Source organism: Ammospiza nelsoni, chromosome Z (genome assembly GCF_027579445.1).
Source record: "Ammospiza nelsoni isolate bAmmNel1 chromosome Z, bAmmNel1.pri, whole genome shotgun sequence".
Taxonomy (NCBI): Eukaryota; Metazoa; Chordata; class Aves; order Passeriformes; family Passerellidae; genus Ammospiza; species Ammospiza nelsoni.
Genome location: NC_080669.1, coordinates 73,152,009 through 73,164,146, shown reverse-complemented (window position 1 = coordinate 73,164,146; position 12,138 = coordinate 73,152,009). Strand labels below are relative to the sequence as shown.

Sequence of the window (12,138 nt, the reverse complement as noted above, 5' to 3'; positions counted from 1 at the left end):
GGGAGAGAAGCATCATGCTTAGCTCTAAATGTGACCTTTGCTAGCAGATCACACTAGCAGGCAATAAATTACATTTGTTCTGCACTTCGGCAGAGCCAAGATTGGAATCAAAGTCTAGATCACAGGAGAAGATCACACGAGCCTCAGCTTTTCCAGAAGAGGAAAAATACAAAGGATAGTAAATTTGCGTTGGGTTTACAGGCTATTTTTGCAGATCGATAGACAAGGGATGAAGCTTAAAAGATGAGAGCAAAGGAAAATCAACAGATATGCTGAAAGTGAGTGAAGAGTAAGGGGACCTCAAATTAACTGAAAAGCTGCACAGAAAGCTTCTCTACTTTGTGCACTTGCCTCAAGTTTTCAATGGCAAAATCTAGGAGTACTTCAAACTTATTTTTATTAATTCTAGAAGAAAGACAATCAAAACGGTGTACTTCTGCTTACAGTATCAAGTAAAGCACAGGAAGCCATTAGAGTAAGAAAACTTGTGTTCAGACGGCTGAGGCAGCCTTAGGGGTAGGAGGAATGGGGAGGTGTGGAAATCAGGCCTGTGGGCAACATTCAAGGAGTATCCAGTCCCTGAGCAGTCCCTCACAGTGGGTATGCCAGCAGATGGAGGCGAAATGGAGCCACAGCTGGGTGGGAAAAGGGCCGGGGTGGGGAGCCGTGCTCAGCAGGGGCTCCTGCATCAAATTGCTCAATGACAGGTGTGCTATGCTGTGTGCATGTTTCCAACACCTGGCAACAGCAGGCTGGCCCAGAGGTGGGAAAAGGCCAAGGAGGCAGCAGAGTGGGAATGGGGCTCTGCAGGAGGCCCTGGTGGTTGCACACCCCTGTAGGGGATGAGGCTGGCCCAGAGGGTCCCTGGGGGTCTGGGGTGAAAAGCGGGGAAAAGAGAAGCAGGGAGGAAATGCCAGATGCTGCCGCTGTGAGAATGCCATTCCATCCCACAGGTGACATAGTGAGAGGAGGGTGGCAACAAAATGGTGATTGCTGCTGATCAGCCTGACATCTGCTCAAGACAAGAGGCCCAGAAAGGACTGCACATCTGCCTTCTAGTGCTGTCCTGAATGGCAGCTCATTACCTGGTGTTCATTACCTGTAGGTCTCTCAGCTTCCCACAGGCATGCCACACTTCAGGTAAGCAAAGCTGCTTACCTCACTATGTTCTTTGGGCCTCTGAAAGGGACTGTCCACTTAGCTACAGCCTGGCAAGGAAGGGAGTCTTACAACACTCTGGATATTTTCGACTTTTATTGACACTCGGGCTGAAACAAAGTATCCCCTCGCTGCTTCTTCATCTTCATCATTCTGTCCTGCAGGTGGCCTGCTCAGGCTGACAGCTTGGAGCGCCTGCAGGCTCCAGTTCTGCCGCAGCCCAGCTTTTCCTCTCACTGCTTAATTCTTATTATGACAATTCTTTCATTTCTACTTCAAAGCTTCCCTAAATTAACAACACTCTATCCTAAGCTAAACAATCCTCTACTATCCAAGCTGTCTACGTTCTATAGTTCTTAAAAGTTGATCCCTATAGTTCCTAATTTTTTTCAATTTTCATCTTTTGCAGAAAGAAAAACAACAGAGCTTTAAATTGAACCTAACAACATATCTAACCTAACCTAACCTAACCTCATCTAATCCAACCTAATGCTAACCTAACCCAACCTAACCTAACAGCTAACCTAACAGCTAAACTGAGCAAATATCTACACTATCATGTTTCCTAGCTACGGCACAGCTCCTCTTCAACCTCGGGGGATGGCTGAAGCTCTGCCTAAAGATGACACATCCCCTTTTCCCTCCTCTTGGCTGGCGGGGCATCAGGGCCTCCTCAGGCGCAGGTGTCTCCTCTCCAGTCTTCCTGCACTTGCTTGGCTGAGATGATCAGAGCAGCCAGGCTGGAGGCAGGATCGCCTGAGGTCACGAAGGGATGCTGCCCAGAGGAAAAAGAACAAAGAAAGGAACTCTTACTTTCCAGGATCACTTGAGCCTGCGGGCTCAAGCAGGATTCCCTGGCTACCAGCAAGACACACAAAGAGCACTGAGGGCAGCATGTCCCCCTGCGCCTTCCTGTCCTGGCAGCTTTCTGTGCCACGTGGCCCACACTCCTCCTCCTCCTCATCCCTTCATGCAGGTGTCCTCAGCTGCCAGGGCTTTTTGCCCCTTTGCTTTTTCTTACCTGTAGGAGCTCCTGGGCAGACCAGCGCCTGTCCTCATCTGCCTGCAGGCAGCAGCGGAGGAAGTCGCGCAGGAGAGCCGAGTGGTGCCTGGGGTTCTGCAGTTTTGGGGGCCCGTTCCTTTCTAGCAGTTCAAAAACCTACAGCACATGGATGCAAGAGGACACTCCACCTGCTCCTTTGCTAGCCACACACAGCTCTCTCCACACAGAGCCCTCTTGCTAAGCTGCACCTTACCCGGAGACGGGCTTCCCGCTGGTAAGGAGCTTCCCCTTCCACCATTTCCAGCCCCATGATCCCCAGGGACCAGATGTCCACTTTGGGGCCGTAGGCTTCTCCTCTCACCACCTCCGGTGCCATCCAGCTGGGAGTGCCGACGCTGGAGCTGCGCTTGCTGTGCTCAGGGCTGAGCTGAGCACAGAGGCCAAAGTCACCTGAGGACAAAAACAAAGCCTGTCAAAGCCAGCTACCACTGGCAAAGCAGCCAAAACCATTGCCCTGACCAGGCCATGCTGAATCTAACTGAAAAAGCAGCTGAGCTCTCCTTCCACGTGCCTGGAGCCAGGCAAATAAGGCATCGGCCGCTTCAAAAACACCCTGACGATTCACGCACTGGCCAAGCCGCGCTTCTGCCCCACTGGCCGTCACCAAAATGCAAGCACACGGCATATGCTGGACATGCTGCAGCCCAGCAGGGATACCCACCCAACTTGACGGATCCGTCCGTGCCCACCAGGACGTTGCAACTTTTGATGTCTCTGTGGATGACTTGGCGGGAATGAAGGAAATGCAGTCCTTGCAGGCACTGAGAGAGAAAAAGGAGGGAGGGAAAGTTAACCTGCAGGATCTGATTTCATCCCACCCGCAAGGAAAGAGCTCAAGGGGATTGGCGGCTTTCTCAGGGAATTGTGAGCGAGGGCAAAACATCACGCTGCTGTCACCATGAAGAGCTTGCTGCTTCAACACTCTTGGAAGTTTTTTCTAGATTTCCAAGCAAAGGCATCTGGGCTCCCAAAAGTTCCACCGGCCTTGGGTAGGAAGCGCGCCACCTTTGGCTGGGAGGCGGCACGGCAAAGAATTTTGGGGAAGCCTAGTGGCAGCAGAAGAGGAAGCTGCTGGTGACAGCAGCACCTTCGAGCTGTTCCACAATGCATCGCCATGCAGGCTGCAATGGTAGCCTTTGAAGCTGAGGACAGCTCTTTGCCCTTAGCTTGAAATTCTGCCACCCGCATGCTGCCTTCCAGTGGCAAGCAATGTAGGACAGACAGACAGGCTCCAGGCAAACATTCCCAGGCAAAGCTGAGAAGAGGAAGAAAGAGAAATTGAGCCAGTGAGCGAGCACCAAGGCCAGAGGACAGACAGGATGGAAGAGTGCAAGAACAGAGCCTGAGGAGTGCGAGGGCACCGGCAGGCAGTACACTTCCCATGCTCTTTCTTCTCCTGTGTGGCGTGACAGCAGCAGCAGCAGCAGCAGCAGCAGCAGCAGCAGCAGCAGCAGCAAAAGAAAGGTGAGAGCAAGAAATCTCGGCTCTCCTTAAGCTCCAGCTGACAAGCAGCATCCGGGCAGTCTTGGGCAAGCACAAGCGGGATCCCTCACCTCCCGACAGACAGCGCCTATCTGTCCTTCCTCCAGGTACACTGCCCTCAGCACATCAAACAAGGTGCCGCCGTCCATGAACTCCATGGCCAGCCAGAGCTCCGCATCCACCAGGTAGCTGAAAGAAGAAAACCACGGCATGGAGCAACAGAATGGGCATAGCCTCAGTCACCCCAGGGCCTGAGACAGGTTTTTGCAGCTGCTCTCCAAGCTACGGGTGCCACAAGAGACTGTTGAACACCAGCTCCACCTCCTCCCACGCTCTGGAGACATGCAGAGAAATCATCCCCAGCTCTGTTCTCTGCCAGCGACCAAAGGGCATCGTCTCTTTGCGCTTGCACCAGCTAAAGCTACATTGACACCAGAATATGCCAACCTGTCTAAGTAGGTAACGATATTGGGACTCCTGTTGTCCCTCATGGCCAGGATTTCATTGGCAGCCAGCTCCTCGGACATCTCCTCCTCGAGTGACATGATCTTGATTGCCACCTGCAATGACATTGGCCACCGGTACCTTGAGAAGACGCACCCCGCTCGAGATCACAAGGAGCACGGAGCGAGTGCTGGTGCAATGAGGCAGCACGCTGGGCCAAAGTGCCTTGTCACTAGACAGCAGAGCTTAGCAGAAGCACCAAAAGCCATCCCAAATGCATTCTGCCCCCTGAGCCTAGACTGTATTTCAGAGGAACAGCCCCTGCTGCAGACATGGAGCTGCCACCCAAACCTCCAAGCACAGCTCACAGCAGCGGGCAAAGCGCTCCAGAGCTGCAAAATGGCGTGGGGCTCTTGGCACTTTACCTGTTGTCCGCTGCTGGTGTCAAGGGCTTTATAAACAGCTCCAAACCCTCTAGAAAGACAAAAGCAGCAGAAAGAGACCTTTATCCCTCTGGCAGTGAAAGCAAGCCCAGGCAGCAGATCTCCCCAGGCTGCCTGGACGCCTTCCTTAGAAAAAATGCCTGGCTGCAGCATCTCTTCGGCCAACAGCATGTTAGCCCGTGAGCCCTCTGCCATGCGGGGCAGGCTGTCCAAGGGAACACTAAGGTGCAGCATGAAGACCAAGGGCCGCTGGAAATCTCCAAGGCGCACACCCTGCCAGGTCATTTCAGAACCTAAGGGGAACTCTCTCCTTGTGCGGGTGTGCATGCATGTGTGTGTCAAAAAAGGGAGAACAATTTGAGTCAGAAGACTGTCCTTGACAATCTGACCTTTCTTGGATGGCAAGGTGCTCTTTCAGGCCACAAAGCTGCAGGGCCAGGGCTTCTCCCAGCTCCTGCTCCTCACTGCTGCAAGCAAGACACTGCCAGCATCAACTTGTCTTTGATGAGGCCTTTGCATTGCTCTGACCGAGCAGTCCAGGCAGGCGACACGAGGTCAAGCCGGAGCCTGACCATGATTGGAGCTTGCCTGACTTCACGCTTGATATTGCACCAGCCAAAGACCTGGCCCACACTTTTGTAAAATGAGCTGACGTCACGCTTACCCTCGCCCGAGTTCCTCAAATGCCGTGTATTTGCCCGTTGGCCGGCCCGGACTCACGATGCTCCCTGAAAGACAAAAGCAGTGCAGGGCGCTCACTCGCACACAGAGACGCTGCTGCCCAGAGCGTCCCAAAGGCAGCCCCACTGCCCGCAGCTCTGGGCCCTTTGCGGTCCCGCGGCTTCCAGCTGCTGAGACCAGCAAGTGGGAGGGCCATCTTCTCCACCTTTCATCAGGTGGCCTTTCCAAGAAGGCCTTGATTTCTTTCAAGAGCAGCATCTCACGCGATAAGCCAAAATGATGAGCCCTTAAGAAGGGGGCCCTAAGAGGTAAGCAAGGGCCTTTGCCTCCGCAGTCACACCCACCATCACTGGCAGGTCCACTGCCAGGGGCACAAAGTGTCTGGGCCGGAGGAGGAGTAAGAACCAGAGCCAGAAAACACCTGGGGCCAGACAGCTCCCTGGGCAATAGTCACTTGCTACGTGCCAGCCTTCTGCTCAAGCAGAAACAATCTCTGCTTTTGTCTTTGGCCCAGAAGGCAGCCCAGGCAGGGCCAAGCCAGGCCCAGCCGCCCTCACAGGCAGCAGGGACTCCCTGAGCGCTGCCGCGCTTCCTCAGAGCAGTACAACACCTTCTGCAGAGAGGCCTAAGTGCCTCTGAGACTGAGGGCCAGCATCTGGCGCAGCCTACACCCAGACACTCGCACAAGACCCTGCTCTGGCAGACAAGAAATGCACCAGACGGACGTACTCAGTGTCTTCAGGCCCTGCTCCTCCCTCATCTCGGGCTGCTGGGCTGCGCTGCTGCAGGAAGTGCCGGCAGCGGGGCTTGAGCTGGCTGCTGCAGGCCGTGCTGGTCCGGCGGCACCAGGTTGAATGGCAGAGCCTGTCTTGCGCTGGGACAAGAAAGGATTGCCCGTCAGAAGGGTGGCTGGCACTCATGCCCCCCCCTAAGCGCACAGCAAAAGCAAGGCCTTGGGAAGGTGCTGCCAGCCACGGCCAGGCCTCTCCAGCTGGAGCAGTTCCCATGTCCCCTTCTCAAAGGCACCTTCGGGAGAAGCCCAAAGGCTACTTGGATCCAGCCCCTCCCGACCACCTCCATGCTCCACGTGTTCAGCTTTTCTGCAAGACACTGGCAACAAGGTATCGATGGGGCTGCCAAATCCACAAAGAGATCAGAGCAGGGCCCCAGAGCCTCGCTGCTTTCCTCCTCCTGTCTTTTCCTGGGCCGGAATGAAATCAGCCCGGAGTTGGCAGGCAACAGTCTGCTCAGAAGCCCGCAGCGTGTCCCTTCTCTGATCTGTTTCACGGATTTCCCTTCTCTATGGCAGCCTTTAGAGAGCGGCCCTTGGGAGCCGCCTTCCAGCCCTGCCCAGACCCACCCGCCCTTTTACAATGCAGGGCTGCCGAGGATTCTCCTCTCCAAACTCTGCTCTGACTGGCTGGAAGTGAAGCACAGCCTGAAGCTAATTAGTCCACGGAGACAGCAGGTCCCTTCCAGGGACCAGTGTCTGCCAGGTACCCTGCAAGGCTGTCAACTGCGTATTTGGGCCGCGCTGTCCGCTGACCACAGGCAGCCTGCACTGACAACGGGCACAAGGGGCTGACTCCTGCACTGAGAGTCACTCAATGCTGCCTCCTGTCTGATCCCAAGAGACACTCTGGCGCCCTCTCAGCATCCCAGCTTCAATGTCAAACTTCAGAACCCATTGGCCAGGGCTCCCCAGCTTGCCTGAAGCCGCACTACGTCACAGCAGGCACACGGCTGCCAGCATCTTCAGCCACGAGCAACAAGGGCTGCTCCAAAACGGGTAGCCTGGCCGTGCGCCAAAGGCAGTGCCAAGCTCAGCTGTCACTTACTGGCTCTGCAAGTTCAGGCTGTGAAGGGACAGCGGCTGAAGGCTTCATCTTCCTTTGCTCCTCTTCATCCTCTTCCTCAATGACAGAGGCAGCCAGAGGAGCTGCTGACCCTGCTGTTGTGCCCTGCAGGCAGACAGAAGTGAGAGAGATGGGCAAAAGCCAGTGCCTTAGGAGCTGCTTTCTATTGAGCTGGGAAAGCACCCAGAAGAAGGGCAAATCATAGACTTTGATACAAGTGGGCCTCTGAGTCACGCAAAGCCGAGGAAGCTGGCTGAACGAGCTGCTACTCCATCTTGCTGTGCATTTGAGCTTCCCTGCTGCCTAGAAGCGGCAAGATGCCTTGGAGCTGTCCCTTTTGCCTTTCATCTCTTGAAAGGCTTTTCACTGGAAAATCAGCAAACAGCCAGTGCTCCCTTTGCTACTGCTGATGCCACCGGGCAGCTGGCCTTTCCTTCAGCCTCCCACGCCGGCACTCCACACTCGGCTGCAACAGGCCAAGCTGGCAGAATTGCTGCACAATTCTCACACGCCAGCAACGTCTCAGCTTCCTTTGCCACTCACCAAAGGACAGGCTTGTCTCCATCCGCGTGTCAGGTGACCTGCAGCCAGCAAAGCAAAAGGAACCAGAGGCCCTTAGAAAAGTGCCTGTGCTGGCCACTCCCACAGCACAAGGCAGTCCCAACACAGAGCATTTCCCTTTCCCAACATGCCTCCAGGAGCAACAGCTCTTTCCCACAGCAAGCAAGAGAACAAGAAGGACGCTAGAGGAGCCTCTGGCTACATTTGGGCCTCTTTTGCCAAGAGAGAAATAGGAAGACGGTGCTGGAAATGCCCGCTGCTCTTCAAAACTTTGAGCTTCTCTTGTGCCTAACAGCTCAAGCTACATTTCCCGCTTCCCTTTCCTGCATTTTCCATATACATTCTTTTAAATTGCACGCCCTAATTCCCATCCCTTGGCTGAAGATGATAGCCCAGCAAAGCTTCCACAAAGGGTCCCTTCCCTGTGGCAGCTCCCTGCTGAAGCAGCCCAGGAACAGCTGCTGGGCTCAGCAGCAAACCCTCCCTGCACTGGAGTTTGTGCTGCATGGCCAAGGCAATCGCAGTCTTGGCACAGCATCAAAGGCTCAAGTCATGCAGCCAAGGCCTCTAAGGGGTAGAATATGGAGCAAAAGGTGCTTTCCTTCACTCCTGGAGAGAACCACTGAGTTGGTAGAAATACTTCTGAGGATCTGCCCTCAGAGTCTGCAATTTGCAGCTTGTCTTGCTTGAAGCAGCAAGCTGAGGAAATGACAGACTCCGCTGCCACGCACTCTCCCGGGGAGGGAAGGCAACCGCTGCAGGTTGCATGGCAAATAGTCTGCACGCGCTACCCAGTACAGATGCCCCCTTTGTAGCTGATGCTGCTGGCAGGACATTGACCAAAGCGGTGGCACCTTCACGGCCATTCTGTTCCCAAAGAAACTGGGCCACTGCTGCGGCATAAAGAGCAGAGCCAAGCAAAAGTCGGGCAATGCCAGCCCCAGGAGAAACCTTTACTTACGAGTCAGCTGGGTCAGGTAGTAGCCAGAATAGACAACAGAAAAGATGGTGCAAACGGCGGCACAGACTTGCCCAATCATTTTGGCAGTGCTGTGCGCATTTGCACGCTGAGTGCCAGCCAAGGGAAAGCCAAGACTCCTCTCGGGGTGCAGGCCGTCTGCTGAGAGCTCCTTGAGCACAAGGATCCTCCTGCAGGGAGCCAGCGGAAGAGCTGCTCTGGACGACCAGGCCTGGCGCGCACCGGGACAACGCTGTGCTGACAGCACTGTGACGTGGCACCTCTGGCTTGACCTCACAATGGCAGCTGCTCTGTGGCTTTCTTGTGCCCAGCAAGACAACCTTGTGTACAGCTGATGCAAAAGAAAAGCCTGGGAAATTCTCCTCACTCACAAAGGCAGTGCTCAAGGCATGCCAGGGGAACTCAGAAAATGCGCCAATCCAAGCGGCATCCAAGCAATGCAAGCAAACATGACTCTTGGTCCCAAAAGCTTTGACTGAAAGCAAGTCTGCTTCTTCTAGGTGGCATCCTAGCTGGTTTGGAAAAGCCTAACTTCTTCAGTGACATTTAGATGGCAAACGAAGCAAAGATAATAAATTTCCAGGACTATTGTAGGCTGCAGTTGCTCCTTGAGCACGCGGGTGCATGCTGACCTATGGAGGGGCTTGACAGCTGGCCTGCAAGCAAAGCCGAGTTCATGGAAGAAATAGCAGTTGATGGTTTTTGAGTGTATCCATAGCAAGGAAGAAGACAAGGCCGTCAGCATGGAAACCCATTAGAAGAGATTCAGGAAAAGTTGCGTATGCTAGACTAGGTGCTGAAGTAGATGTGCATACGTGCCTTATAAATTTCTGTAAAACTTTTGCCAGTTGTATTGACGTTAATTGCTTTGCACCAATGGATAGAAGAAGTTATTGTGATGTAGTTAGTGACTTGAGATCACGCTTTGTTAAGAGTGTATAAGCTGGAGAACATGCAGAATAAAACAAACAAACCTTTTTCTTCTTGGACCCTTGATCACGTGTGTATGCCACGTCCGGCCTAACGGTGACGCTTGCCCCATCTCTGGGTCAAGAAACAAATCTTGTCTGACTGGTAACTTTTCAACAAGCTGAGAAAGAAATTAGTAGCTGGACATGCAGATTTCTGAAGAGAGGAAAGAAAAGTGTTGACAAGAATAAGCCTAAGTTTTAAATGCCTGAAGCACTCAAAAATAACATGTTTTGGGATAGTGTACCATATGTTAGACAGAGTTAAAACAAACCACAACTCATTAGTATCTGGACTTCATTGCCCACTCTGCTTAGAGATGTTGCTTGAAGGCACTTGGTGTCAAGGATCCAGTTCCTGTAGATCACTGTCGACGTAGATCAAAATCCTCCCAACAAATCAGTGTCAAAACCAGCAAGAGTGAGACTTTTGTCCTTGGCAGTAGCTTCCAGGTGCTCCTGGAAGTCACCAGGCCTTGACACAAAGATGTGTATTCAACGGAGGGAGAGAAGCATCATGCTTAGCTCTAAATGTGACCTTTGCTAGCAGATCACACTAGCAGGCAATAAATTACATTTGTTCTGCACTTCGGCAGAGCCAAGATGGGAATCAAAGTCTAGATCACAGGAGAAGATCACACGAGCCTCAGCTTTTCCAGAAGAGGAAAAATACAAAGGATAGTAAATTTGCGTTGGGTTTACAGGCTATTTTTGCAGATCGATAGACAAGGGATGAAGCTTAAAAGATGAGAGCAAAGGAAAATCAACAGATATGCTGAAAGTGAGTGAAGAGTAAGGGGACCTCAAATTAACTGAAAAGCTGCACAGAAAGCTTCTCTACTTTGTGCACTTGCCTCAAGTTTTCAATGGCAAAATCTAGGAGTACTTCAAACTTATTTTTATTAATTCTAGAAGAAAGACAATCAAAACGGTGTACTTCTGCTTACAGTATCAAGTAAAGCACAGGAAGCCATTAGAGTAAGAAAACTTGTGTTCAGACGGCTGAGGCAGCCTTAGGGGTAGGAGGAATGGGGAGGCGTGGAAATCAGGCCTGTGGGCAACATTCAAGGAGCATCCAGTCCCTGAGCAGTCCTTCACAGTGGGTATGCCAGCAGATGGAGGCGAAATGGAGCCACAGCTGGGTGGGAAAAGGGCCGGGGTGGGGAGCCGTGCTCAGCAGGGGCTCCTGCATCAAATTGCTCAATGACAGGTGTGCTATGCTGTGTGCATGTTTCCAACACCTGGCAACAGCAGGCTGGCCCAGAGGTGGGAAAAGGCCAAGGAGGCAGCAGAGTGGGAATGGGGCTCTGCAGGAGGCCCTGGTGGTTGCACACCCCTGTAGGGGATGAGGCTGGCCCAGAGGGTCCCTGGGGGTCTGGGGTGAAAAGCGGGGAAAAGAGAAGCAGGGAGGAAATGCCAGATGCTGCCGCTGTGAGAATGCCATTCCATCCCACAGGTGACATAGTGAGAGGAGGGTGGCAACAAAATGGTGATTGCTGCTGATCAGCCTGACATCTGATCAAGACAAGAGGCCCAGAAAGGACTGCACATCTGCCTCCTAGTGCTGTCCTGAATGGCAGCTCATTACCTGGTGTTCATTACCTGTAGGTCTCTCAGCTTCCCACAGGCATGCCACACTTCAGGTAAGCAAAGCTGCTTACCTCACTATGTTCTTTGGGCCTCTGAAAGGGACTGTCCACTTAGCTACAGCCTGGCAAGGAAGGGAGTCTTACAACACTCTGGATATTTTCGACTTTTATTGACACTCGGGCTGAAACAAAGTATCCCCTCGCTGCTTCTTCATCTTCATCATTCTGTCCTGCAGGTGGCCTGCTCAGGCTGACAGCTTGGAGCGCCTGCAGGCTCCAGTTCTGCTGCAGCCCAGCTTTTCCTCTCACTGCTTAATTCTTATTATGACAATTCTTTCATTTCTACTTCAAAGCTTCCCTAAATTAACAACACTCTATCCTAAGCTAAACAATCCTCTACTATCCAAGCTGTCTACGTTCTATAGTTCTTAAAAGTTGATCCCTATAGTTCCTAATTTTTTTCAATTTTCATCTTTTGCAGAAAGAAAAACAACAGAGCTTTAAATTGAACCTAACAACATATCTAACCTAACCTAACCTAACCTCATCTAATCCAACCTAATGCTAACCTAACCTAACAGCTAACCTAACAGCTAACCTAACAGCTAAACTGAGCAAATATCTACACTATCATGTTTCCTAGCTACGGCACAGCTCCTCTTCAACCTCGGGGGATGGCTGAAGCTCTGCCTAAAGATGACACATCCCCTTTTCCCTCCTCTTGGCTGGCGGGGCATCAGGGCCTCCTCAGGCGCAGGTGTCTCCTCTCCAGTCTTCCTGCACTTGCTTGGCTGAGATGATCAGAGCAGCCAGGCTGGAGGCAGGATCGCCTGAGGTCACGAAGGGATGCTGCCCAGAGGAAAAAGAACAAAGAAAGGAACTCTTACTTTCCAGGATCACTTGAGCCTGCGGGC

General features: G+C 52.6%; 1 protein-coding gene across 1 annotated transcript; it reads right to left on the bottom strand.

The window, feature by feature from the left end:
- Nucleotides 1–1,831: 1,831 nt before the first annotated feature.
- On the bottom strand, nucleotides 1,832–8,728 carry LOC132086860 (serine/threonine-protein kinase PAK 3-like). Its single transcript, XM_059492799.1, has 13 exons — nucleotides 8,650–8,728; nucleotides 7,671–7,708; nucleotides 7,106–7,232; nucleotides 7,035–7,046; nucleotides 6,001–6,135; nucleotides 5,255–5,318; nucleotides 4,573–4,621; nucleotides 4,151–4,263; nucleotides 3,775–3,892; nucleotides 2,883–2,982; nucleotides 2,415–2,611; nucleotides 2,180–2,317; nucleotides 1,832–1,933 (listed from the first exon to the last, which is right to left on the bottom strand). Exons 1-13 carry the CDS (start codon nucleotides 8,726–8,728, stop codon nucleotides 1,832–1,834), a joined length of 1,272 nt encoding a protein of 423 aa, XP_059348782.1.
- Nucleotides 8,729–12,138: the final 3,410 nt, after the last annotated feature.

Bases quoted from the DNA above. Each gene is read 5' to 3' on its own strand.
- LOC132086860 (XM_059492799.1), bottom strand. From the start codon at position 8,728: ATGATTGGGCAAGTCTGTGCCGCCGTTTGCACCATCTTTTCTGTTGTC. The intron at 3,893-4,150 runs GTTGGCATATTC...TTCTTCTTTCAG, and splicing joins ATCGTTACCTACTTAGACAG to CTACCTGGTGGATGCGGAGC. The intron at 2,612-2,882 runs GTGGGTATCCCT...TTTTGTCCTCAG, and splicing joins GGACGGATCCGTCAAGTTGG to GTGACTTTGGCCTCTGTGCT.